At 39.4% G+C, this 26,859-nt stretch overlaps 1 protein-coding gene across 1 annotated transcript in view; it reads left to right on the top strand.

Moving 5' to 3' along the window:
- The window catches only part of CNGB3 (cyclic nucleotide gated channel subunit beta 3), a 141,381-nt gene extending 119,877 nt beyond the window's left edge, over nucleotides 1-21,504 (top strand). The window contains exons 15-18 of the mRNA XM_004319272.2: nucleotides 1,257-1,375; nucleotides 18,172-18,318; nucleotides 18,555-18,729; nucleotides 21,247-21,504. Coding sequence (XP_004319320.2) covers nucleotides 1,257-1,375; nucleotides 18,172-18,318; nucleotides 18,555-18,729; nucleotides 21,247-21,504 — 699 coding nt within the window. The remainder of the gene's footprint in view (nucleotides 1-1,256; nucleotides 1,376-18,171; nucleotides 18,319-18,554; nucleotides 18,730-21,246) is intronic.
- Nucleotides 21,505-26,859: the final 5,355 nt, after the last annotated feature.

The following is a 26,859-nucleotide window of genomic DNA, read 5'->3' as shown; positions in this document are numbered from 1 at the left end:
GTATGGAGGTTCCTTAAAAAACTAAAAATAGAATTACCATATGACCCAGCAATTCCACTACTGGGCATATCCCTGAGGAAACCATAATTCAAAAAGATACATGTACCACAATGTTCATTGCAGTGCTATTTACAATTGCCAGGACATGAAAGCAACCTAAATGTCCATCGACAGATGATTGGATAAAGAAGCTGTGGCACATATATACAATGGAATATTACTCGGCCAAAAAAGGAGAGAAATTGAGTTATTTGTAATGAGGTGGATGGACCTCGAGTCTGTCATACAGAGTGAAGTAAGTCAGAAAGAGAAAAACAAATACCATATGCTAATGCACTTATATGGAATCTAAAAAAATGGTACTGATGAACCTAGTGGCAGGGCAGGGATAAAGACACAGACATAGAGAATGGACTTGAGGGCACGGGGTGGGTAGGGGAAGCTGGGACAAAGTGAGAGAGTAGCGTTGACATACATACACTACCAAGTGTAAAATGGATGGCTAGTGAGAAGCTGCTGCATAGCACAGGGAGATCAGCTCCATGCTTTGTGAGGACCTAGAGGGCTGGGATAGGAAGGATGGGAGGGAGTCTCAAGAGGGAAGGGATATGGGGATATATGTATGTATCCATATGTATGGATATATGTATGTATGCTTATAGCTAATTCACTTTGTTGTACAGCAGAAACTAACACAACATTGTAAAGCAATTATACTCCAATAAAGATATATATAAACCTGCTGCAGTAACACTTTCTTCTCAACATGGAACAAGAATAATAGCTTAAGGGTCTCATACGCCCCAATTACTAAAATCAGACCTCAGTACTATAGGCAGAAGAGTAGAGTTCACCTTTAGATGACTGTAACCCATGTTCTTTGGATAAACTAAGCAACTTCTTCAAAGCATAGCAGCCGTCACCAAAGCTAAGGTGAATATGCTTACAATCTGTTATTTCCTCTCTCCAATCCCATTCTTAAAACAATGTGCTGACTGAAGTATCTTTGCCTGTCCAGTGATGGCACACAGTGCTCAGGTTCTAGAAGGTATCACTTTCCTTGTAATTTCCTTTCACATGTTATGTCAAACTGATGTCCATAACTACCTCAGGTCTTAAGATAATTATTATTACACTTCTATTCCTTGCTTCCTTCATTTACATTTACTCCTCTAAAAGAGTTTATATCTTTTAATTTGGGGCATAATTGTCAAGAATAAAGTGACTACCATTTCCTCTTTACATTTGGCATATAGGGAGAAATTGGCAAGGAAATGTATATCATTAAGCAAGGAGAAGTCCAAGTTCTTGGAGGAGCTGATGGCGCTCAAGTTCTGGTTACTCTGAAAGCTGGAGCAGTGTTTGGAGAAATCAGGTATCGAAAAGACACCTTGTAATATTGAAGTCTGTCATTTGTTATAAAAGAAAAGTCTTGGGCCATAAAATAAGTAAAGTTCCCATTCAAATTCACCAATGGTTTGATTGTGCTGACAGCATTGATAAAATAAGGATTTTCACATTTCTATTTATCCTTTCCCTTCCCCAAAAGAACTAGCTTATTCAGCCCTTTAGGCCCAGGACTTAGGTCAGTGTCTAGCATAAAGTAGATGCTCAATATATGTTGAATAATGAATGTGTGAATAAATGAATGGATGAATGATGAAAGAGGAGATTGGGAGAGTTAGTCGTCAGATTGTTGGAGAACTTGAATGCCAGGCTAACACAATAGTTTTGAGTAGGTGAGTGATAATGATTATCATTGTGGGACAAAATTGCCTGAGTCCAAACCCCAGTACCACCACTTACAATCTTTGCTCCTTTGTTACTTGACCGCTTTGTCCTTCATCTTAATAATTAGAAGAGAAGGGCTTCCCTGGTGGCGCAGTGGTTGAGAGTCCACCTGCCGATGCAGCGGACACAGGTTCGTGCCCCGGTCCGGGAGGATCCCACATGCCGCGGAGCGGCTGGGCCCGTGAGCCATGGCCGCTGAGCCTGCGCTTCCGGAGCCTGTGCTCCGCAATGGGAGAGGCCACAACAGTGAGGGGCCCGCGTACCGCAATAAAATAAAATAAAATAAAATGGCGTAGTAGAGTCAGCCATCTGCATCTGTGGGTCCCTCATCTGAGGGTTCCACACACCAGGACTCAATAAACTGGATTGCACGACCCATATGTGAATGCACAAGCCATGGATACAAAGGTCTAACACTACAGACAGCAAATTCAAGCATTCTGTGGGCTAAACATTCCATATGTATTATTGTATTTAAACATATTCATGTATTCATCCAATAAACACTTATTTTGAGTGCCTAGTACATGCTAGACGGTCAGGTATTGCTCTAAACTCTGGGAATGTACTGTGAAAACAGTAAACAAGAGCTTACAGTCTTGAGGGAGAAAGCTAACAATAAATAAACTAGACGATAAAATCACATTGTGATAACTGCTATAGAGGTAAAAATTGTTAGAGACTGGGGATGCTACTTTACATATAATGGTCAGGGATACCTCTTTGGACAGATAATATTCCAACTGAGACTTGAGAGAGTAAATGGAGCAGCCATCCAGACATGGGGGAAGAGCCTCCCATATGATGGAATAGCAAGGGCAGAGGCCTAGAGGTAGAGCAAGCGTATCTGGTTGAACATCATAGAGGTCAGTATGGCTGGAGTTCAGAGACTAAGGGACACTGTGGCGAGATGAGGCCAAAGAGGTGCTCAAAGACAAGACTGTACAGGCCTTTTAGGCCATGGTAAGGAATTTGTATTTTATTCTAAATACCAATGGATACCAATGGAGGATTTTAGGCAAAAGAATGATACAATTTGAATTATGATGTTAGAAGACCACTCTAACAGCTATGTGCAAAAGAGGCCGTAAAGAAACGAGAATGAAATAGAGATCAATTAGAAGTCAGTTGCGGTGGTTCAAGTGAAAGATGATGGAGTCTTGAACTAGGATGCTGTCTCTTAGGGTAAAGACAAGAGTGCACTGTCAGGCAGTTATTAACATATCCATTTCATGATTGGAAAAATTGCAATTCCAAGGTGTCAATTATCTGGCCCAGGATAACATAGCTAGTAAGTGAAAGGGACAATATTCAAACACGAGCTTCATGGATCAGGGCCTAGTGATCTTTCCACCACACCACAGAAGAAAGGTGGTTCATCCAACCTCTGATTTCATAGCTGCTAAGAAGTTATCTTCAGAGTTCCAGAGATATGAATAATTTCAGATGACTTTATATTAGCATAATTAGGGTTTCCTTAGAATGTTGAATCATGTTAATTCTCTGTTGATAATGTGCCTTCTCTTTTTTATTTTTCCTCCTTGCTTAAAACTGGGTGGGCACTTGTGTGAGGGTCTTGCTCTGGGGCAGTGGTGGAAACACTTCTCAGAATGTCCAGATCTGTGTGTTCTTTGCCTATTTTCTATCGCTTCTTTACTAGGAGTACTTGCAAAAATGATTTAATATTTTAGTGACTTAATAATCACTGTAATCTTCAAGGTCATAAAACAAGCAACAGTCTAATCTCAAACATTGCAGAAATTAATTAGCTGACCTCTCCCAAGGGTTGAGTACTCCCTGAAGAATAAAGCTTTATAAATACAAATATGTTAATTGCTGATATTATCATCACAGTAGGAAATATTCTAAGAATACAATCCAGGTGCTGCTGAGTTGCAATTGAAAGGAATCTTAAATTCTTGACAGCAGCTTCTCAAATAAATCTCCTATTACCCACTGGGTTTCTAAGGCCAAATTGAAACCAGTAGACCAGACAAGCTCTAAATTCGCTCAGTAATCTGGCTGATTCAAGCAAAAGGGAGGTTTTTGCCTTGATTCTCTTCTTGGCTGTGGTTGAGGAGAAATACGATACATCTGCCTCTTCCCAGATACCCTCAGGCTTCACAGGCCCACAGCTGTCATATGCCCCTGGAGCTCTAGTTATTTATTCCAGCAATGGAGGCATGCCTGCCAAACATCTAGATACTGGAAAGATCTAGTAATTGTGTTTACTACTCAAAAAACCTGTGACCTTTTTTAAAATGAGCTAAATCCAGCACTATCATGTAGCTTTTTAACGAAGGTTCTTTTTTCTTAGGAAAAAATAAGAAAGAAAAGAACTGAGGGCTTTCAAGGACATTATATACTAATCCAAAAGAGCAAAGCACTGACTAAAATATAGATTTACAGCCTGTCATGGAGAAAACGCAGACCACATTTCCAATTAACATCTGAGGAGTTCAGACACCCCATTTTTAATAGAGAGACTCAGGGTCTGCCGGGGGATAGCCTTGTAGCAGTACTGACTCCACTGTTTGTTTTCACAATTACAATTATTGCCAAGTCTTATTCACCGAATGTATTTAACCACTTCCTATCCTCCTTCTTCATCTGTTAAAATCTCACTTTTCCTGAAATGCATCTGAATTTTTATCCTTGCTAGTGCTATTATGATTTCAATAGAAATCCCTACTGGTTTCATCTCCCTTTGGAATGTCCTCCCCCTGGAAAATACCTATTCACCTTTCAAGACTTCAATTCAGATGTCATCTCTCTGAAGCCATCTCTAACCAACCCCCCCCCAAACAACTAGTTGCTCCTTGTTCTATGCTTTCATAGTATTTCATTAGTGACTTTACTACAGGAATTACCACTAATTTATAATCAATTCATTCAAATGGATCTCCTCAACAGACTAAGCTATTAAAATGTAAGAACTAAAACTTTCCATCTTTATGTCACCAGCAGCTATATAAAAACTGTACAATGTGTTGATTTTCATTGATATTCTGCCTCCATTCAAAATAATTTGCAGGTGCTATTCAGAAATTTCTGATTAATTAAGTAGTTAATTGTGATTTGATAAAAAAAAAAAAGCAGAAAATTATATTCATTACGCCTTACAGTATAATGTGAAGTGCCTCAAAGAAGGCCATGCCTGGCATGGTGAACAAGAATGGTGAGCAAGAAACAATCACTTCCCTCAAGGGCCTTATAAACAAAAGACAAGGAAACAAAAAGATTCCAATACTAGGTGGTGAAATGTATGGGTTGCATTCAATGATGGAGCATACGCAGGATGTTATGGAGTACAAAGCCTTCACAAGGACCAATCCTTCAGATTGAGCAACTGCTTGAGGTTATTTGAGAACTGAAGGCAGACCTTTCAGTGCTTCTCAAATGACATGTGGAGAAAAAAATGTGTGCAGACAATATGTGTGCACAAAGGTCAGTCCTGATAGCCTGTACAAGGGTGTATGTAAAGGAGTATTCACATAATGCCTGTAGTAGGTTGAATGTTGGCCCCCCCAAAGATATATCCATGCCCGAACTCCTGGAACCTGTGAATGTGAACTTATTAGAAAAAAAGAAGAAAAAAAAAAAGTCTTTGCAGATATAATTAAGCTAAGGATCTTAAGGTGAGCTCATTCTTGATTTTTTTGGATGGGCCCTAAATCCAATGACAAGTGTCCTCACATGAGACAGAAGAGGAGAAGACACACAAACACAGGGAGAAGAGGGGAAGGCCGTGTGAAGACCGAGGCAGAAATTGGAGTTATGCAGCCACAGCCAAGGAACTCCTGGAGCCACCAGAAGCTGGAAGAGGCAAGAAAGCCTTCTCTCCTAGAGTCCCTGGAGGGAGCACAGCCCTGCCAACAACTTGATTTTTGACTTCTGGCCTCCAAAACTGTGATAGAATAAATTTCTGTTGTTGGTAGTCACTGGTTTTACAGTAATTTGTTACAGCAGCCTCAGGAAACTAATATAATACTAATCTTTTTACATTGTTAACTTTTGAAATTTACTGGGGAAAAAGAAAAGGTCTGCTTGATACTCCTTCAGCTCACCCTACATGGCCAGTCCACCTCAAAGACCTATCAATTTCACGTCCAAAGTGTGTCTCCAATTGTTTGCACCTTACCTTCTCCACTGACCCCACTTCTGTCCACACCACCTCCGTCTCTCACTGGACAACTGCAGGGCTGCTCCAAGTCTCCCACTCCAACCACCACACCCTCTGTAATCCAGGCCCCACTAGCAGCCAGAAGGATCCTTCACGAACAGGTATGATCATGTCATTGCCCTCCTGCTTAAAACCACTCAATGTTTTCACATGTTCTTTTTTATCTAAAAGTCCTTGCCTGACCTACAAGATCCTGCAGGGTCTAGCCCCTGCCTACCTCTCTACTGTAGGGTGTAGCCCACTCCCCTTGCTCTCCTTAATCCAGACTTTAGTTCCTTGAATGTGCCACATGCCATCCAGCCATGGAGAGTTGGTTTATTTTTTCCTAATTTTGGAATTTAAAGACTGTTTTATTCAGGTAATAATGGTTTATAATATTATATGTATCATGTATACATTACATTTTGACTTCTGCATATACTGCAGTGTGCTCACCACCAAAAGTTTAGCTTCCATCTGTCACCGTATAGTTGACCTCCTTTACCCATTTTGCCTTCCCTCAACCCTCCTTCCCCTCTGGTAACTACTACTCTGTTCTCTGTATCTATGTTTTTGTTTTGTTTTGGTTTGGTTTGTTCATTTATTTTGTTTTGTTTGTGCTTTTTATATTCCGCCTATGAGTGAAAACATGCAGTATTTGTCTTTCTCTCTCTGACTTATTTCACTTAGCATAAAACCCTCAAGGTCCATCCACGTTGTCACAAATGGCAGGATTTCATCTTTTTATGGCTGAGTAGTATTGCATTGTGTATATACACTACATCTTTATCCATTCATTCACTGATGGATACCTAGGCTGTTTCCATATCTTGGCTATTGTAAATAAAGCTGCAATGAACATAGGAGTGCATATATCCTTTAAAATTAGTTTTTGTGTTTTTTGGATGAACATACAGAAGTGGAATACCTGGATCATATGGCGGTTCTAATTTTTTGACGAATCTCCATACTGTTTTCCATAGCAGCCATGGGGAGTTTTTACCTCTGCCCATATAGGTTTCCCACCCCTTTAACCTAATCTCACCTACTTTCAGGACTTCTTTTTCTCCATTATAGGGACCACCCAGGTCTCCTTGCTATATTCTCTAGTTGGACTACATTCCTATCTTTCAGAACACTTACCTTTGTAATCACGCACTTGCTGGTGCATTTATTTCTTCAGTGTCTTTCTTCCTTCCTCACTAACTCATAAGCACCAGGACTACAATGTATGGCTGTGACAGTTGTGCTCTGCATCAGGATGTCCAGGCAGGTCCTGAGAGAACTGGAATGCAGCCTGCACTCCACTCCTGAGCATGAGCCCCACTGTTACACTCCCCCTCATGCACAGGTGCCCTTTACTTTGCAAAAGGGGGTATTTTTCTGGCCAAACTTTACACCTATAGGACTGCATTTGCCAGAGAGGCTGTATTTTTCCATTTTGTACACAGACACAGTCCCTAGCAGACGCCACACACCCGATCTGCACTTGATCCCCAGCCCTCAGGGGAGTGCCTGGCGCACATAAGTGCCTAATAAATAGTCATTGTTATAAATAAATTAACGTAATTATCTTCTATCTTTGCAAATGTACTAATACACATTCATTTTTGTCATGAATATGCATATTCAGCCTCGTACCCTTTTTGTCAGTTTTTATTATTAAGAATAGGACTGCAGACTTCCCTGGTGGCCCAGTGGTTGAGAGTCCGCCTGCCGATGCAGGGGACATAGGTTCGTGCCCCGGTCCGGGAAGATCCCACATGCCGCGGAGCGGCTAGGCCTGTGAGCCATGGCTGCTGAGCCTGCGTGTCTGAAGCCTGTGCTCTGCAACGGGAGAGGCCACAACAGTGAGGACCGGCGTACCGCAAAAAAAAAAAAAAAAAAATAGGACTGCTACGTTTATCTTTGTAAGAACATTTTGCTTTTCTTTTATTTCTTTGAAGTTTATTCCCCAAAATGAAATAACTAGGTCAAAAGGTAGAAACATTTCTATAACTCTTGGAATATATGGGCAGATGATTTTCTAGAAAAACTGAACCAATTTAAGATACAACATGCAATGTATAGCTATTTTTCTCTAGTACCAGTGATATTACCTCATTATTCTCAGTTGGTTTTGCACTTTAATAGTTGTTTTAATTTGCATTTCTCTAAATAGTGCTTAGAAAATAATAGGTCCTCAATAAATATTTGATAAATCAATTAATTTTCTCTGGGCCTATTTATTTTCACAAACGTGATCATATTTATTTTCTGCGTTTCTTTCATTGTACAATATCCTTTTTTCATCATATATAACAAGTTATTGGGCAGAATTTAGGCAGTGATATATGTTTTAGATAGTCTGGCTTTTATTTAAAGTATTTAAGTTCTGACTTTTCACCAGCTATATTGGTCAAATCACCCATTCTGCATATTTAACAAATATTTTCTCTATACCATTGTGAAAAGGCCAAATATTTTGAAGAATAATTTTAAACCTCTTTGTTCCCTCCAAGCAATGTTTGCCTATTTTCCCTGAGTACTCAGTTTTCAAAATGAGAGTACCAAGGTAGACTTTTAGTTTTTTGGACTATTTTAATTCCATATTCTTATTCTTCATCAGAATAATTCTGTTATTCCTTCACCCACTACCCTGCCTTTCCTAAAAGACAGAAATAGTAGATACATTGGAAGTATGAGCAGGGGTAAGAAGATTGATAAATATTGAGGGAGAAAACTTTTCATTTCCATTTTTTTCTGGCTCAATCCTGTGCATACTACCTGTGTTAAAATATGTGTTTATATTTTTCACTACCTTCTTTAATATACAGTCTCTGTTTGTGTAGCATTTTTTGCTTAGAGCAGAAAGCAAACCTCACCTAAGTTTCACAATATTCCTCTGAACCACTACATTATCAGTACCATTGTTTAAACATGTATTCAAATATTCTCAGGACTCCTCCTAAACTGACTTCATCTGGTGACTCTAATTCTATGAAAATCAAGGCTCTTTACCACCATTTGGAATAGCAGAGAGGGAGTAAAGAATCTGATTGTTAGACATTGGTAGAGCTTATCACGACCAGCCCAACTGGCTTCCTCCTTGATTTTTCTAATATCCATGTGCAAATCTCTATCATTAGAACAATAACAATGGCTTCATTAGCAGCATTAGAGTTTAGGGTGTAAAGAAAAGACTCCATGACTTGAAGTCAGCTCTGGTCTTGGATTTGAATTTCTGCAATGAAACTCGTAAGTATTTGTTCTGGAATAAGTCACTTCACTAGATTCTGGACCTCAATTTCCATGTCAGTAAGTGTAGGTAAGAACCTACCTCACCAGTTTCATGTGGTCATTAATATATGACATCGTTAGCTATTTTGACCCCAAAGAAACACATAGTTAAGCTAGAATATTAGTTTGTTTGATACAGTAATTTCCAGCCAGAGTATCATATATCCTCCTGGGTACTTGATATAAATAAAGAGGGCAAGGAATAAACTGTGCATGTTATTCCTTTTTTCCCCTCTTCTTTAGAATTTTTACCTAGATTCTTCATCGATCATCCACTTTTTTTTTAAAAATAAATTTATTTATTTTTGGCCACGTTGGGTCTTCATTGCTGCTTGTGGGCTTTCTCTAGTTGTGGAGAGCGGGGGCTACTCTTGGTTGCGGTGCACAGGATTCTCATTGTGGTGGCTTCTGTTGTTACACGGGCTCAGTAGTTGTGGCGCACGGGCTCAGTTGCTCCGCGGCATGTGGGATCTTCCCGCACCAGGGCTCGAACCCATGTCCCCTGCACTGGCAGGCGGATTCTTAACCACTGCGCCACCAGGGAAATCCTGATTATCCACTTCTTCTAAGGCCAATTCAACTCTGAAATCAAGACTTCCTGGGGGAAAGAGGACTGTTTTGTATCTGTGAAATCTGAACTCTTTAACTCCGATAAAAATCCATACATAGAGATTTTTCTCAAAAATCTAGGTTAACATGTGTTGCCTTGCAGTGGTTTTATGACTATCAAAGTATCTGCGAAGAGCGAGCAGTCTGGGCAGAGGTGACACGAGAACATCCTCTGATATTTGCTCACCCACAAAAGTTTTGTTAGGATTTATATTTAGTGAAGTGGTAAAAATTTTCAAGCAACAAAGTGTTTTCCAATAACACTGAAAAGAGTAAAAGAATATCTCATAGAAGTCTACACAGGTGACCTAACCTCCTGCACTCCAAATATAATCCAGTTGGAAATTTGCTTAATGAGAACAGATATATGAAGTTGTAATCTCTCACTCAGCATTGGATGTGATTGATCTTCTTTCCATAGATAGTATTCATAGTTTTATTTCTATTATAGGAAACGATTCTACATGAGAGTATGCTTTTAGACAAGAAACTTCTTCATTTTAGGAAACATTCTCATTTTTTTACAGTTATCAAAGCATTAATCATTCTGAATTGTGTTTATCTGTTTAAGAAGTCTGTCTAGGTTTGCATCCAACTCCACAACAATGAGCTGTGTGGCTCTGGGTGAGGTCCTCAACTGAGGTTTCATTTCTTCATCAATTAAAACAGAGTAATAATAATACACAATTACCTCATAGGATTGAAAAGTATTATATGTGTTGATACAAAAGAGAACTTCAAAAAATACCTGGCTCATGGTAAGCACTTAAAAATATTAGCTAGTAATACTACTATTACTAATGTTATTATCAATATTTGCTAGTCGACTAGACAACCCTCGCCCACGCTTATCCCACTCCTAGATTACAAACAGCTTGAGGGCAGATTTTTTTTTTATTGAAATATAGTCGATTTACAAATATTGTGTTAGTTTCAGGTATACAGCAAAGTGATTCAGTTATACATATATGTGTATATCTATATTCTTTCTTCGATCCTTTCCTGTTATAGTTAACTACAAGATATTGAATATAGTTCCCTATGCTATACAGTAAATCCTTTTGTTTATTTTATATATGGTAGTATGCGTCTGTTAATCTCATACTCCCAATTTATCTCTCCCCCCTTTCTCCTTTGGTAACCATAAGTTTGTGTATTATGTCTGTGAGTCTGTTTCTGTTTTGCAAATAAGTTTATTTGTACTAATTTTTAGATCCTACATATAAGTGATATAATATTTGTCTTTGTCTGACTTAACTTCATTTAAAATGATAATCTCTAGGTCCATCATGTTGCTGCAAATGGCATTATTTCATTCTTTTTTATGGCTGAGTAATATTTCATTTTATACATCTATATCTATATCTCATCTTCTTTATCCATTCATCTGTTAATGGACACTGAGTTTGCTTCTATGTCTTTGCTATTGTAAATAGTGCTGCTATGAACACTGGGGTGAATATATCTTTTCAAATTAGATCTTTTCTCTTTCCCAGATATATGCCCAGGAGTGGGATTACTGGATCATATGATAGCTCTATTTTTAGTTTTTTTAAGGAAACTTCATACTGTTTTCCACAGTGGCTGTACTAATTTAAATTCCCACCAACAGTGTAGGAGGGTTCCCTTTTGGCTTGAGGACAGATGTTAATCATCTTTATAGCCCCAGAACTTGGCATCGTATCTAGGTCATTATGGAGTATGTTATTGCCACACACTTCTAATTTATCACTAATTTCTTTTTTTCCTTTTCTTTTCAATTTATACAGTGAACTCCTTATATGCTTCTGCATGATTGGCCTCCAAAGTAAAATGGTCTGTACAATCTCAAACTCATAGAAAAAAACTATTTATCAAAAGTCCAGCTGAGGAAGGTAATGTTTAAGAGGATGATTTTTCTCTAGATATTCTAGATACCACTGAAAACAAAGAGAGAGATGAGTATCTGATATGCACTGTACTGACTGCCCTTCCCACCCGCAGCATTGCTCCTATGGAACTGGACTTTGGAGTGACACACAGCCTTTACTGAGGACCACATCACAAACAGTGCTGGCAAACTTAGTTTTGCATCTATAATAGAATATGAACATGTTGTCCACCAGGCTACATGGTGGCCTCTCTACTAAAGCCCTTCAGCATATATTTCTGTCTTAAAACTAAGAATCCATCGATTTTTATGGTATAAGAGACAAAGCCAAATTCGAAGCCCTCTTGTAACAAAGTTTGCATTTTTGCATGAACCCCATTTTATGTTTCCATTCTTGTTTTTCTTCTGCTCTTCCTTTCAACTTATGCTCTTTTGTATTCTACTTATCCTTGTGAGTGCTTTCTGGATAAACTAGCTCTGTGAAAAAGGGCTGTGCACATTGTGTTCCAGTCACATTATAGTCTGTGTATGCAGTGCACAATTTATGATGCTGTATGTGGCAGCCCTGGAAAAAAGCTGGAAATGAATGACTGACTAGGGACTATCTGAATATTCTAGCTCTTTCTGATATATACACACAGAAATGTATATGTATATGTAAATACATATACATTTGTTTATATGTATATATACATTTGTTTATATGTATATGTGCACATGTACATATTATATTTATATGTATGTACTATATGTATACTATATGCAGTAGGGATCACCCAATCCACTGATGGTCTGAATAGAACAAAAATGTGAAGAAAGGGCAAATTCACTCTCTCAGCTTGAGCTGGCACATCTATCTTCTCCTGCCCTCAGACATCAGACATCAGGGCTCTTGGTTCTGGACTTTCAGACCCAGACCTCGACTTACACCAGAGACTCCTCTTTCTCCCCTTCTCAGGCCTTTGGACTCAGACTGAATTACAGCACCAGCTTCCTGGGCCTCCAGCTTGTAGATGGCAGACTGTGGGACTTCTCAGACTCCATAACCACCACAACCACATGAGCCAATTCCCATAATAAATCTCCTTTTATATATATCTGTATATGTCCTATTTTTTCTGTTTCTCTAGAGAACCCTGTGTAATAAAATTTATTATACTTATTGTTAGTTGTTACAGTTACATACCCCAAATTAGGGTTTAAAACTTCTCAGCCAGGAGTTTTACCTAATTACACCTTCATAATTGAATGTCAGGGGTCTATAAACACTTATCTCTCGGCTTCCCTGGTGGCGCAGTGGTTGAGAGTCCGCCTGCCGATGCAGGGGACACGGGCTCGTGCCCCGGTCCGGGAAGATCCCACATGCCGCGGAGCGGCTGGGCCCGTGAGCCATGGCCGCTGAGCCTGCGCATCCAGAGCCTGTGCTCTGCGGCGCGGGAGGCCACAGCAGTGAGAGGCCCACGTACAGAAAAAAAAAAAAAAAAAAAAAACACACCTATCTCTCCCTAAAGATAATCAGATACCTATAGTACAGAAGGTACTAAAAGGTGGTCTTGTTAATCCAAAAGAGAGATTAAGTATCTTGCTCAGAAATACACTTAATAAATGGTAGATTTCAACTATAGTTCAATTTAAATTCTTTTAAATTAAACATTATAAATAAATAAATAAAATCGTAGAGTTATCTGGTTCCAAAATCTGTACTCTTTCCACAAACCATACCATGCTTTACTATTTTTCCTTTTGCACTACTTTACCTGCTGAATACATGATAGGCACTTAATAAATACATGATTGGAGTAAAAATCTAAAAGGTCCTTAAGTTCTTTTTTAAGGTCACAGCAAACAAAGGTGGACCTAGAATTAAAATCCATTCCCTTGTTTCCTGGGCCATTGCTCTGTTCAGTATTTTTGACCTGGGGACACTTACCATTAACCTCGGCTGTTTGTCCTCCAGCACGTGCTCTTTCAGAAACTATGTGGGCTTGGGAATATTTAGGGATCTTCTTACTAAGCTATTTAATGAGTGAAACTTTCCATTGGTGGAATGCTGGAGAAGCATTTTGTGGACAGGAGGGAAAAAAACGATGCTATTTTAAACACTGCTGAGAGTTTGGGCAAAATCCATCTGGCAGACAGACTATTTCTTCCGTTCAAAAACTCATCAAGCACTCCAAATGTGTAACCTGTAGGCAAGTTTAATTAAAGCTTGAGAAATCTCAAAATAACTTGACATTTAAATATGTTATTTCCGTTCTGCTCTCATAGTCTGACACACACAGAGACAGTCTCAGGTCCAAATTAAGCTCCCCAGTGCCATCCAGCCCTGCCTAACTACTGGATTGCCCTATGTCCAAGGCGACAGGAATGTGAATGAAATAGGCTCATCCAATCATTATCCTTCAAATATTAACATCCATTTCATAGATAGATAGGCAGGAAGATAGGTAGGTAGATAGATAGGTAGATGGATGGATGGATGAATGACAGAGTAAAATTTACTTCTCTTACTTAAAAAAAAGGGCAAAGGCAGAGCTTGTCTTGGGGAGAACCTCAGGAAAGGAGATTCCATTTTCTCTTTTCTCTTAGTTTATCAATTATAATTCTTTTCAAAAAACTTCAGTGTTTGCCATACACATTTTAAACTAAGTTTACCTTCACATTAACACTATACCACTTCACACATAGTGCAGGAACATTATAACAGCCCTTCCCTACCAGCCCTTAAGACACTGATATCATTCATTTCACTTATCCATATGCTACAATCACCCAATGCAGTGTTACTTTATTATTTAAAGTCATATTTTAGATCAATTAAGAATAAGGAAAATAAAAGACTTTCGTTTTACCTCTGCTTATTCCTTCTCCCATGTCTTTCACTCTTTATGTAGACCTAAATTTTTAATCTGTATCATTTTCCTTCTTCCTGAAGAATTTGTCTCAATATCTTTAAGGGTATGTCTGCTAATGTTAAAGTCCCTCAGTTTTTGGTTTTCTGAGAAAATCTTCATCTCCCCTTCACTTTTGATGGATAACTTCACTATACATAGGATTCTAGGTTGGTGATTTTGTTTTTCTCAACACTTGGTATTTCACTCCACTCTCTTCTTATTTGCAGTGTTTCTGATGAAAAGACCACTATAAGTCTTATTCCTGTTCCTTTATATGTATGGCTTTTTTCCCCCCTCAGCTCTTTTCAAGATTTTCTTTGTCTTTAGTTTATTACACTTTGAATATGATGGGCCTAGGAATGGGGGTGGGAGAGTATTTATTCTGCTTGGTATTCTCTGAGCTTCCCGGATCTGTGATTTGTTGTCTGTCATTAATTTGGAAAAGTTCTTGGCCATTATTACTTCAGCTGGTTCTTCTAATACTAGAGAATGATGCATGTTTATGTATATATCATATATATAAAATACCTTTTGAAAATGTCCTGTGGTTCTTGATGTTCTGTTCTGGTTGGATTTTTGGTTTTCTTTTTTTCCATTCCTTTTTTTTCTTTTTGCATTCAATTTGGGAACTTTCTACTACCTATCTTTAAGCTCATCTATTCTTTTCTTCGCCATGCCCAGTCTACTGATGAGCCCATTAAAGTCAGTATTCATTTCTGTTATAGTATTTTTTTTTTTTTTTGAGGTACGCGGGCCTCTCACTGTCGTGGCCTCTCCCGTTGCGGAGCACAGGCTCCAGACACGCAGGCTCAGCGGCCATGGCTCACGGGCCCAGCCGCTCCGCGGCATGTGGGATCTTCCCGGACTGGGGCACGAACCCGTGTCCCCTGCATCGGCAGGCAGACTCTCAAACACTGCACCACAAGGGAAGCCCTGTTATAGTATTTTTTATTTCTAACATTTCCTTTTGAATCTTAGAATTTCTATCTCTCTGCTTACATTACCCATCTGTTCTTGTATGATGCCTACTTTTTCCAATAGATCTTTTAACATATTAATCATAGTTATTTTAAATTCTCTGTCTGATAATTCCAACATCTGTGTCATATCTCAGTCTGGTTCTAATGCTTTCTTTAGCTCTTCAGGCTGTATTTTACTTGCTTTTTAGTGTACTTTGTAATTTTTGTTGAAAGCTGTACATGACGTAATAGGTAGTAGGAACTGAGGTAAACAGGTCTTTAGAATGAGGTTTTATATTAATCTGGCTAGGAGTTGGGCTGTGTTTAATGTTTGCTGTAGCTGTAGGTGCTAGAGCTTCTAAATTTCTCTAGTGACCTTGTTTCTATCTCCTCTGTTGACTTTGGCCTTCCCTCAGTACTGCTCTTCAGAGAAAGTCTGCATTTTGCAGTTATAACCCAATGTTACCATACAGAAGCCCCTTTGGTATAGTGCTCAGGTATGGGGAAAAGCTCTAACTTTATGATTAAATCTAAGTCTTTTAATGGATCTATGTCCCTGGGGTGTGATCTTCACAGGTGTTTCTTATCCCCTTAGGCAGGAAGGCCAGAGGTGCCTGGGATGAGAGAAATGCCCTTCCTCCAGCTAGGATAAGACTCTGGTAATATTTTCCCCTGGATAGTAGACCTTTGTAATGGAGAACAAATATATTCTGGGTGTATTTTACAATGATTAATTATCCCCTTCTACTGCCCGAGCAACAGGCAGATCTTTCTTGGCTCTCAATCATGAGAATCTGCTGAAGTTTCTCAAGGTAAAACCTATAAAAGTATCAGTTTCCCCATAATTGTGGCCCTCAGAGTTTCTCCCTCTCTTGATAGTTCACTCTCAACGTACAGCAATTTGTCGAAATTACCATTTAGGTATTCCTACCAGTTACAGCTCCAAGGGCTTCTGTTCCAGGTAAGCAGGTTTGGCTGTGGCTTTCTGCATTCACCTGTCTCCCCAGATTTGGATGGGAGTTGACCCTGCAACTTCAGTTCTTTGACAGTTCTGAGAAAAGTCATTGGTTTTCAGTTTGTTCAACTTTTTCGTGTTGTAAGGACAGGACTGACAACTTCCAAGCTCTTTACATGTCAGAGCTGAAACCTTATGTTAGTTTTTTAATGATTAACAGCCAGCGAAAATGTTCCCTTTTCTGCAACAACGGCTGGAGAAATACACATGGTCTGATATCAATCTTCAGGCACAGCACTCACGTAGCTTCTCACATCTCATTGCCCCCAAAGGCAGGGCTGTGAAAACGTGAACATTCCTATTGCCAGAATGCTTTCTCGGTCCCTTCCACCTCTGGAGATTGTTTTTTATTAATGTGAGCCTTCTTTCTCCATTTCTAAATGGTTGACTCTGAGAGACTGAATCTCGTGTTACCATCTCACTGCAGAGCCTGTAGTGTTTTTTTTACACATTTGAAATGTGTTTTTTCTTGTCTTGCTTTCAAAGACCAACCCTTATTTTCCGGATTATTGGTGAATGACAGAAGTTATATTCATTTGTTTTATTCACTCGAGTGTTCATTTATTTTATAACTATTTATTGGTTACTTCCCAAACACAAAATGCCCCAGCTATGTCCCTGAGAGATATAAAGTCCAGAATTCTCTAACATTCCAAGTGGGAAGTTGTATGAGAATGACTATACTACAGAGCAATTTATGATACTGAGAAAATATTTGATCTGGGAGTTACATATAGGAAGAGATTAAATTCACCTAATGTAACCAGGGTATCATTAAGATTTGATGTCAGAGCTTGATCTGTCAGAGTCCAGACAAAAAACTGAAGGTACACTTAAGTAAGTTAACTAAGAAGACTTTAATAAAGGAATTACTGACAGAAGCCAATCAAAGGAAATTAGAAGGAAAATCTAAGACTACCCAACAAGAGATGGTGATATATCTCGAAGCTAGCTACAAGGGAGCTGTTTCCACAGCCAGGCCTCAAGGGGACAAGGGCAGGGCACATTACCAGAGCCCAGAAAGAAATCTGTGGGAGTTGTACTTCCAGGAGATGGCCAGGAGCTGTGGATTTTGGTAGAAACTGCAGCCATTGCTAACTTAAGACCTGGCAGGGAAGTATGGGGGAAGAAACGTGCCAACTCCACTCTCTTCCTGCTTTCTGACTTCCTACTGGTATTTCCCATTGGCTGAACCCAAATGAAAATCAGAGATCAAGCCCACAGAGGTCAGCTTCCTGGAGTGCAAAGAGGATCGGGAAGGATGAAAAGTTAGTCTGAAAGAGCAAATGGAGGATACCCAGTCCAAAGAGAGTCTGCACTTCTGGAATCTGGGAGAAAGAATCTCCCAGGGCTCTGATGGCTACAAGGCCTTGATTTGAGGTGGGAGTTAGATGCAAAATGCATTGAAATCTGTTGCCACTTCTATTGCCACCACATCTTGACTCTCTCTGCACACTCATCTGAACTCTCACATCCAGGGAATGATCTCTGAAGCAGTATAAATGGTTCTAATATTTGATTTTTTTTTTTTTTAAGATTTTGGTGGAGGAAGATTGAAACTGGTGGCAAAGATTCATTTTTCTCTCTTACAGCCTTCTAGCAGCAAGAGGAGGAAACCGTAGAACTGCCAACGTGGTGGCCCACGGCTTTGCCAATCTTTTAACTCTGGACAAAAGGACCCTCCAAGAAATTCTAGTGCATTATCCAGATTCTGAAAAGCTCCTCATGAAGAAAGCCAGGTATAACCTTTAAAACCCCATTAGAGAGGAGTTGGTTTTACTTCGTAAAATCTAAGATGAGAACTGTGCTATGGTGGGTACAATCAACTTTACCCATGAGATACACTTAACAAACAACTGCTTATGCAGTTATACATTGAAAACTTCACAGATTAGGAGAAATGATAGTATTTCTGGTAAGTTTTTCCATAACTCTCACAGTGCTATCTGAAATGGCCTTTCTGTCTTGTCCACAGAGTGCTTCTAAAGAACAAGGCTCCAGGCACAGAGACAACTTGTCCAAATAAAGGACTTGCCTTTCTCTTCCCACCAAAACAAGAGACACCCAAAAAGTTTAAAGCTCTCCTGGGAGGCTCAGGAAAAGCAGGTCTTGCAAGACTACTCGCACTGAAGAGAGAACAAACCGTTCTGGTAATAAGGCAGAGGGAAAGGAGGGCTGTAACAGAGACCACTGGACTAAAGACCAGACAAGCTCCTACTTTAATTCCATCTCAGACACTGGGATAATCTGGGTTCATCTAATGCAAATAATTAATACTTTATATACAGCACTTATTATTAGTTTACTGTATGCCTACATAACATCACATTTAATCCTCACAGGTTTATTATGGATAGTTTTAATGTATATATACATAAATACAGTCGACCCTCATTTTTGTGGATTCTGTGTTTGTGAATCTGCCTACTCACTAAAATGTGTTTGTAACCTCAAAATCAATAATTATGGTGTTTTGGGGGTCATTCACAGACATACATGTGCAGAGCAGCAAAAAATTTAAGTTGCTGGAGGCACATGTTCCCAGCTGAGGTTGAACAAGGAGACACTCTGCCTTCTTGTTTCAGCTCTCACACTGTAAACAAGTGATCTTTTCATGGTCTATTTATTGCCATGTTTTTTGCATTTTTGTGCCTCTCCCCCCACAACACTGTTAAAAATGGCCCCCATGGGGCTTCCCTGGTGGCGCAGTGGCTAAGAATCCACCTGCCATTGCAGGGGACACGGGTTCGAGCCCTGGTCCGGGAAGATCCCACATGCCGCGGAGCAACTAAGTCCGTGTGCCACATCTACTGAGCCTGCACTCTAGAGTCCGGGAGCCACAACTACTGAGCCTGTGCACCTAGAGCCGGTGCTCCGCAACAAGAGAAGCCACCGCAATGAGAAGCCTGCACACCACAACAAAGAGTTGCCCCCGTTCGCTGCCATTAGAGAAAGCCCATGCAGCAACAAAGACCCAACACGGCCAAAAATAAAAACAAATAAATTAATTAATTTAAAAAAAATGGCCCCCAAGCATATCGCCAAAGCACCACCTAGTGTTCCTAAGCACAAAAATGCTCTGATGTGCCATACAGAGAAACATGTGTGTTAGATAAGCTTCATTCAGGCATGAGTCATAGTACTGTTGGCTGTGAGTTCAGTGTAATGAATAAACAATATATATCAAATAAGGTGTCTCTAAACAGAAACGCACATAACACAAGGCTATGTATTGAGCAGCTGACAAAAATGTTGTAGCCAGAGGCTTGTAGGAACCTAAACCTGCATTACCCCTAGGAGAGATAGGTCAGGGTTTGCTAACAGTGTTTGTGGCAGCTTTACAGAACAAAACTACCATGAATAATGAGGATCAACTGTATATGTATAGACATACATATATACCTATAAATATATGACATTTTACCAGTAAGCCAATAAACATTTTCACTAATATTCATTCAATTACTATCACTAATGTAAAGTCAGAAATAACCACATAGATTGCATCCAAGCTTTTATATTATAGATGAAGAAACTAAGATCCAGATTAATGTATTTGGATAAGATCACAATCAATGATAGAGCAAAAGCTATTACTCGGGTATTCAGACTTCCACACCTACACTAAGCTGTCTCCCAATTCCTAGAAATGTCAAGAAACTCAAATGTTATTGCTTTTCTTTTTTTTTTCATATTTCTTTGATTCTCATGATAAGCTTATGAGGGCAGATACGGAAAAACAGCAGGAACTCAGGTTTTCTGAATCTAGTCCTTATGCTATCTCTAAACTGTAGGAAATGGGAGGCTGTGGTTCTTTCAGGAAATTGGTAAAGCAAATATTATAAAAGTCAGTCACACTCAAGAGACTAAAACTTGCCTCATCCTTTGCCACACACACAACACTGCAATGAAAATCAGTGTATACCAAATGCCTTATTTAATCGGCACGGAAATAATACTTTGTGTAAAAGGCTTATGGGGTTAAAGAACTATGTAAGTCAGTATGTTAAGTAAGGCTCTCAACTTTATATGTACACATTCATACCTGGTACAAGCTTCTCTCAAACTGATCTCAAGCATCACCAGTAAAGAGCATAGTATATTTTTTACTATGAAATTTCTACAGATGACACTAAATACAATAGGTTCTAAAGCCATATCAAATGCCCATTGGACAAATGGAGAAGACTGTACTAGGAAAGAGATATGAATTTCTCCCTGAAGTTCTCCCATGAACTTATGCAGGAGGAACACCAGAGATTCTAGAGTATTTATATGGTATTTGGTTAATACTTTTTTATTAAAAGATAAATATTTAAAATTTCATCTTCATAAAATAAGTAAATATTTAAAAAGCAAAGAGTCTTGAGCACTAAGTCTAATAATTCAGAGACCATGAGGGTCAATAGGAAGTGAATTCCTTGGTAGGGACAAAAACGTGACGTAGACTAACACCGAATTCAAATGTGGTAGCTCAGCCCCATTCTCCAGCACATCAGAAAACTTAGTTAAATGATAGTCAATGGCAGACATGATTCCCTTATTAACTTAATTCAGACAGTCTTTGTCTTAGTGGTGATCCTTAGCTATTGCATATTAATCAAAAGACTCCAATGTCCTTGATTATGATTTCAATACCAATTCTTTTCAATAACTGTTGCTTCTAGAAAAAAAGTGAAAACTCTGAAGAAGAGGATAAAGGAAAAAAATATGAAGATAAAGGAAGACAGCCAGCAGAGAAACCACTTGAAACATCCAAATGTCGAACAAGTTCTATTACAGCAGAGGAAGCGCACCAGTCAATTAGAAGGGCAGTTTTACCCAGAGGAACTACCCGTCAATCACTCATCATCAGCATGGCTCCTTCTGCGGAGGCTGGGGAAGAGGTTCTGCTGATTGAAGTCAAAGAAAAGGCTAAGCCATAAATGTTTGATTATCTTTAGATACAAACTAGTTAGTTCCCAAAGAGATTGTAGTCAGGATGGTAGCTTAAACTAATGAGAGGAAAAGACCTTGCCGGGACCCTTGAGAAACCATAGGCAAATCCCTAGCTTAGTTTCTAGGATTTACCCTAGAGAGTGTGATCTTCTGCCTTGGCAATAAGAAGATTATTAAAAAAAACCATCCCTATTCTCCATTGTCATTAGCTTTGCACAATTGGTATTTCTCCTAATTGCATATAGTAGGTTATTTTTCTTCCGTTCTTTCTTGATGATGTTTCTTCTCTCCATTTTGATTAGGTTGGTCTTGGCTCTGAAATGATTCACTAACTTTTTCTCTTAATTGTGTGTGTGTGTGTGTGTGTGTGATTGTGTGTGTGTGTTAAAGTCTTGCATCGCACTGTTAGTCTTGGTTAAATGTTCCATGTATATGAATTTGTCTCTTACTTTGGGAGTATGAGATTTTAATAAAATGTCAAAAGTTGGGTGACTTTCATTCAAGGTAGGGTGATGAGTCAGTCAAGTATCAAATCAACCCAGCAGCTGGGACTGAAGGGAAGCAAACAAGGGAGCCGATGGATGTAAAACCCAACTTGCAGAGGAGTCCCCTGAAGAGCACTGCTGGTCAGCATTACTAACAAACCCACAAGCAAAATCACATTGCAGCAACATGTTGGAAAAACTGTACCCTTTGCTAAAGAAACAAACTTTAATATTTTCCCTCATATCAACTTAAAAGGCTCATCTGGCTCAACAGACTCAAACAGGAGGAATCAGATTGTCCCCATCTTCATGGAGGCTAAAGTGACATTTCTCAGAAACTTTTGCAAGCATTCACTTCAGAAGACGTCAGATTTGAGCTTCTTGTTTTCAGCTTTAGTAAAAAGTAACGAGGTTAGGAAGGCAGACTGTACACATGTCAGATTGACATATCCCTGCAATTTGCAGAAACTACATGTACAGCTGTTTACAAAATCTCCGAGTTAATTAAGTGCACTTTAGGAAGTTGTCCTCATGAATCAGCTAGCATTAGCATAATTACCAAAGTCTCAAGCTGTGAAGAGGCTAAAAGAGCCAGGCTGCTGTCAGAAGTAATAATACATATAGAATTCCATTCTAATAAATGCCCTTAGGGAATAATATTAAATTCTGTATAATAAGGCCATTTCCAAGTCCCAGAAGATGGTCATTGCGACAGCACTTTGCAGAGTGTTTTAACAAATTATATTAGCCAAAAAGCCTACAACATAGATGCATTCAGCAAACCATATAAAATTAATCACTAGAATAAAATGTATCATTTGGTACTCACCATTTTTTAATATAGTGTTCAAGTATCACAGAAACATGACAACTTTTACAAAAGGTTGGGTGGTGTTTTTCAGGATTTAAGGGAATGGAGAGAAACTGTTAAATAGTGTTTACTTTATAAATGGGAGTTTATCAAGAGTGATTAGAAGAGCCAGAAAGAAAAGGTAAAAATAGGGCCTGAAAAAAGTCTGATAATAGGAAAAAAAAAAAACAAAGGAGAAAAGTCCTGAACTTGTGAATAATATGTTCTCTTCTTACATTCTATGTTCTTCCCCTGTCATTTATTTCCCCTCCCAAACTATCCTTTTTTAGATATCTTCATTCTTCCAGTCTCTCAGACTCAAATCTAAGAATAATTAGTAACTCTTCCTTTGCTTAGTGTCACCAAATCCTTTTTCTTTCTTAAATCTTTCTAATTGTCTTTTCTTTTTCAACTTCAATATTAACAACTCAGTTCATATTTTCTGTTCAATTCAAATAGATGATCACTTTTTACCAACTATCAACTCTAATCACTTGTCTACCTTTCTCAATCCTTTTGCCATGGGTAAAATTAGAGCTTTATAAAATACAACTATCTTAGTCCATTCAGGCTGCTATAACAAGAATACCACAGATTGGGTATGTTATAAACAACAGAAATTTACTTCTCACAGTTCTGGAGGCTGGGAAGTCCAGGATCATGGCCCAGCATGGCTCACAGCAAGCTCCTTCTCACTGTGACCTCACATGGTGGAAGGGGCAAGGGGTCTCTCTGGAGCCTGTTTCATGAGGGCAGAACACCTCCCAAAGGCCCCACCTCCTAATACTATCATCTTTGGGGTTAGGATTTCAATACATAAAGTTGCTGGGGAGGGGGAGAGGCAGAGGTGAGGGACCCTAACATTCAAACCATAGCAACCACTTTTGACCATGTTACTTCTCTGCTCAGGGACCTATTAATCCCTCCTAGTGATTAAATCTTATTTGTCCAAATTTAATTACCACTATCCCAACCATACCCTCCACTGAAGCTGGTCGTCTTGCTTTTTCTGGAACCACCACCTACCTTTCTTCCTCTGGCATTTGTCCATGCTACCTACCACAGTATAGAGTGTGTCTCTCCTCCATCACTCACCTCTTTCCTATGCTTCCAAATCTCTCCCACTGCCTCTAAAAACATCAACCCATGATAGTTCTAATTTCAAGGGATTATCACATAGTACAGCATTCCACTGTTCTCTAACTTCTGCTTAATTTTAAATTATAACAAGGCAAAGACTAGCTCTTATGCTTTATTTGTAAATATAAAGACAGAAAGCCCAGGGTTTTTTTTAAAGGAGCAAGGATAGTAATAGTCAACTCATGGAAGCAAAATAAATAGGATACCAACATAGAAAAGATGCTTGACTTTACTTGTACTTAAAGAAATACAAATCAGAACAAAAATGGAATACTGGGCTTCCCTGGTGGCGCAGTGGTTGGGGGTCCGCCTGCCGATGCAGGGGACGCCGGTTCGTGCCCCGGTCCGGGAAGATCCCACATGCCGCGGAGCGGCTGGGCCCATGAGCCATGGCCGCTGGGCCTGCACATCCGGAGCCTGTGCTCCACAGCAGTAGAGGTCACAACAGTGAGAGGCCCGCATACCACAAAAAAACCCAAAAAAACAAAACGGAATACTACTTTATACTTATCAAACTGGAAAATATTTGAAAGTAGACAATAATACCAAGTGCTGGCAAGGATGTAAATTGAAGCAACTATTCTGGCAGTACACCTTAGAACTTGGCAATACTACTTCAGATACATATCCCAGGGCCGTAAAAGAAAATGCAACAGGAAATGCATTGTTTGTAGTACAAAGGAACGGAAGGCAACTGGGGTGTCTACTCTAGGAGAATGGATAAAAATAATATGGCATGTGGCATACGGATGTGTTTTTAACATGAAATTCTATTCAGTCATTGGAAATAATGAATTAGATTTACACATAACAACACGGATAGATCTCTTTGAAAAACTAGTGCAGATTTTCTTAAGAAAAAATAATGAGATCTTTAGTCATACCATGCATGTATATTTTTATTAAGCCTATCTGATCAAGACTATCAGGGACAAATCCGTAGCCCAACAAAGCCAAGTTTATTAACCTGCGGCAACAAGGGAGACCGTTCACCAGAGGAAACGTGAGTGTCCCACCAAACACAGGAAAGGACAAGTTACGATAGGATATTGGAGAAAGGTAGAGGTTAGGTAGAGTTTAAATGAAGTGATGTTTTGAGGCTCAGATTAAAGCAAGACTGTATGTAAAGGGGTTAACATCAGCCCTGGGCCAACAAGCAGACTCAGGGTCCTGTTTTCTTGGAAACTACTCAGTTAAGATAAACATAGACTGTTGTGTCCAGAAACCCCTTATCTGAAGGTGTATACCTGGCTGCTTCTCGTGTCAGAATGACTTAGATTCTCCAGGCAAACGTGGAATGTTTCAGTCTGACTGATAAGATTTCAAATAGAAAAGTTTCTAACAATCTGTGATTTTAGGGAACAAAGTTTCTCAGCACTGTGTCTCTTTGTTGATTAGCAAAAGTGGTGTTTACAGTTTCACAAATTAAAAATATACAAAACACTATGTATTTCAAAAATATATACATGTCTAAGAAACTATGTTAAATGCATTAGAGATGATGGCCATGGGGAGAAAGGAACGTGGAAGTGGTAATAGGAATAGATGAAGTGAGAAAAAATAATAAATCAAGAGCCTCAACTAATGAGGATAATGTGCCATGAACTGAGAAGCACGATTAACTCAATTTTATGGACTTGAGTTCAGTGTTGTGTCTAGAAATAGGCTAGTGGAGAAGTGAGACACCCATTAATCAAGGGTCTTTCCTTCAGCCTCTGTTACATCTGAGCCACACAGGCAGCCACTATAGATACAGCTGCTACTTCATCTGCTCTCTGGGGCCTGTCCTGCCAATGAGGCTTTTCTTCTGCATGTGGGCAGGTCTCCACTTGACCCCAGCAGAGACTACTAAGCATGCTTAGGGACCAGCAGAGACTACTAACCATGCTTAGTGTTAGGGACTGAATTGTATCCTCTTCAAATTCATGGGTTGAAGGCCTAAACCCTAATGTGACCAAATCTGGAGACAGGGTCTTTAAGGAGGTAATTAAGGTTAAACTAGGTCATAAGGGCATAAGGGTGGGGTCCTAATCCAATAGGATTGGTGTCCTTGTTTTTATAAGAAGAGGGAGAGATACCAGGGGTGCTGGTGCACAGAAAAAAGGCCATGTGAAGACACAGCGAGGGAACTCCCTGGCAGTCCAGTGGTTAGGACTCCAAGCTTCCACTGCAGGGGGCATGGGTCCCCTGGTTGGGGAACTCAGATACCACATGCTGGGCCATGCAGCCAAAAAAAAAAAAAAAAAAAAAAAGATACAGTGAGAAAACAGCCAGTTGCAAGCAGAAGAGAGAAGCCTCAGGAGAAACCAAAACTTCAGGTATCCTGATCTTGGACTTCCAGCCTCCAAAACTATGAGAAAATAAATTTCTATTGTTAAATACCTATTTTGTGGTATTCTGTATGGCAACACCAGCAGACTAATACACTTAGTTTCATGAACTATGGCTGAAAATAGCTGTTGGTTGGAGAAGAAGGAAACAAGAATGAGGAATACGTTGTGGAGATTCAAGAGGCAGTGATAAGACAGGCCCATGGAGATGTAAAATAACCATACCCGGGCAGGAGCTGTGAGTGACTGTACTGAGGCCCAGCCTTAAATTATATCAGCTCATTTGTTAGGTACGTGCCAGAGTTCCCAGCAACTTTGCTATGAGGAAGAACAATAGTTGAAATATGGATTTGCAACCTCCATAGATGTTGCCCATACTTCTCTCAACAAATCTTAATATTACATTCATTCAGTCTTCATAAAACCCCAGGGTATTATCATCTATTTCCTAATAGACTCCAAGCCCACAACCCACTCTCGATAATATTAACTTCATACTTTGCTTAAAGATGTGAAATATGTGAGGGGGAGTGTGGG

The sequence above is a fragment of the Tursiops truncatus genome, chromosome 17 (genome assembly GCF_011762595.2).
Source record: "Tursiops truncatus isolate mTurTru1 chromosome 17, mTurTru1.mat.Y, whole genome shotgun sequence".
Taxonomy (NCBI): Eukaryota; Metazoa; Chordata; class Mammalia; order Artiodactyla; family Delphinidae; genus Tursiops; species Tursiops truncatus.
The sequence above is the reverse complement of the archived record's forward strand: the minus strand, read 5'-3'. Positions and strand labels throughout refer to the sequence as shown.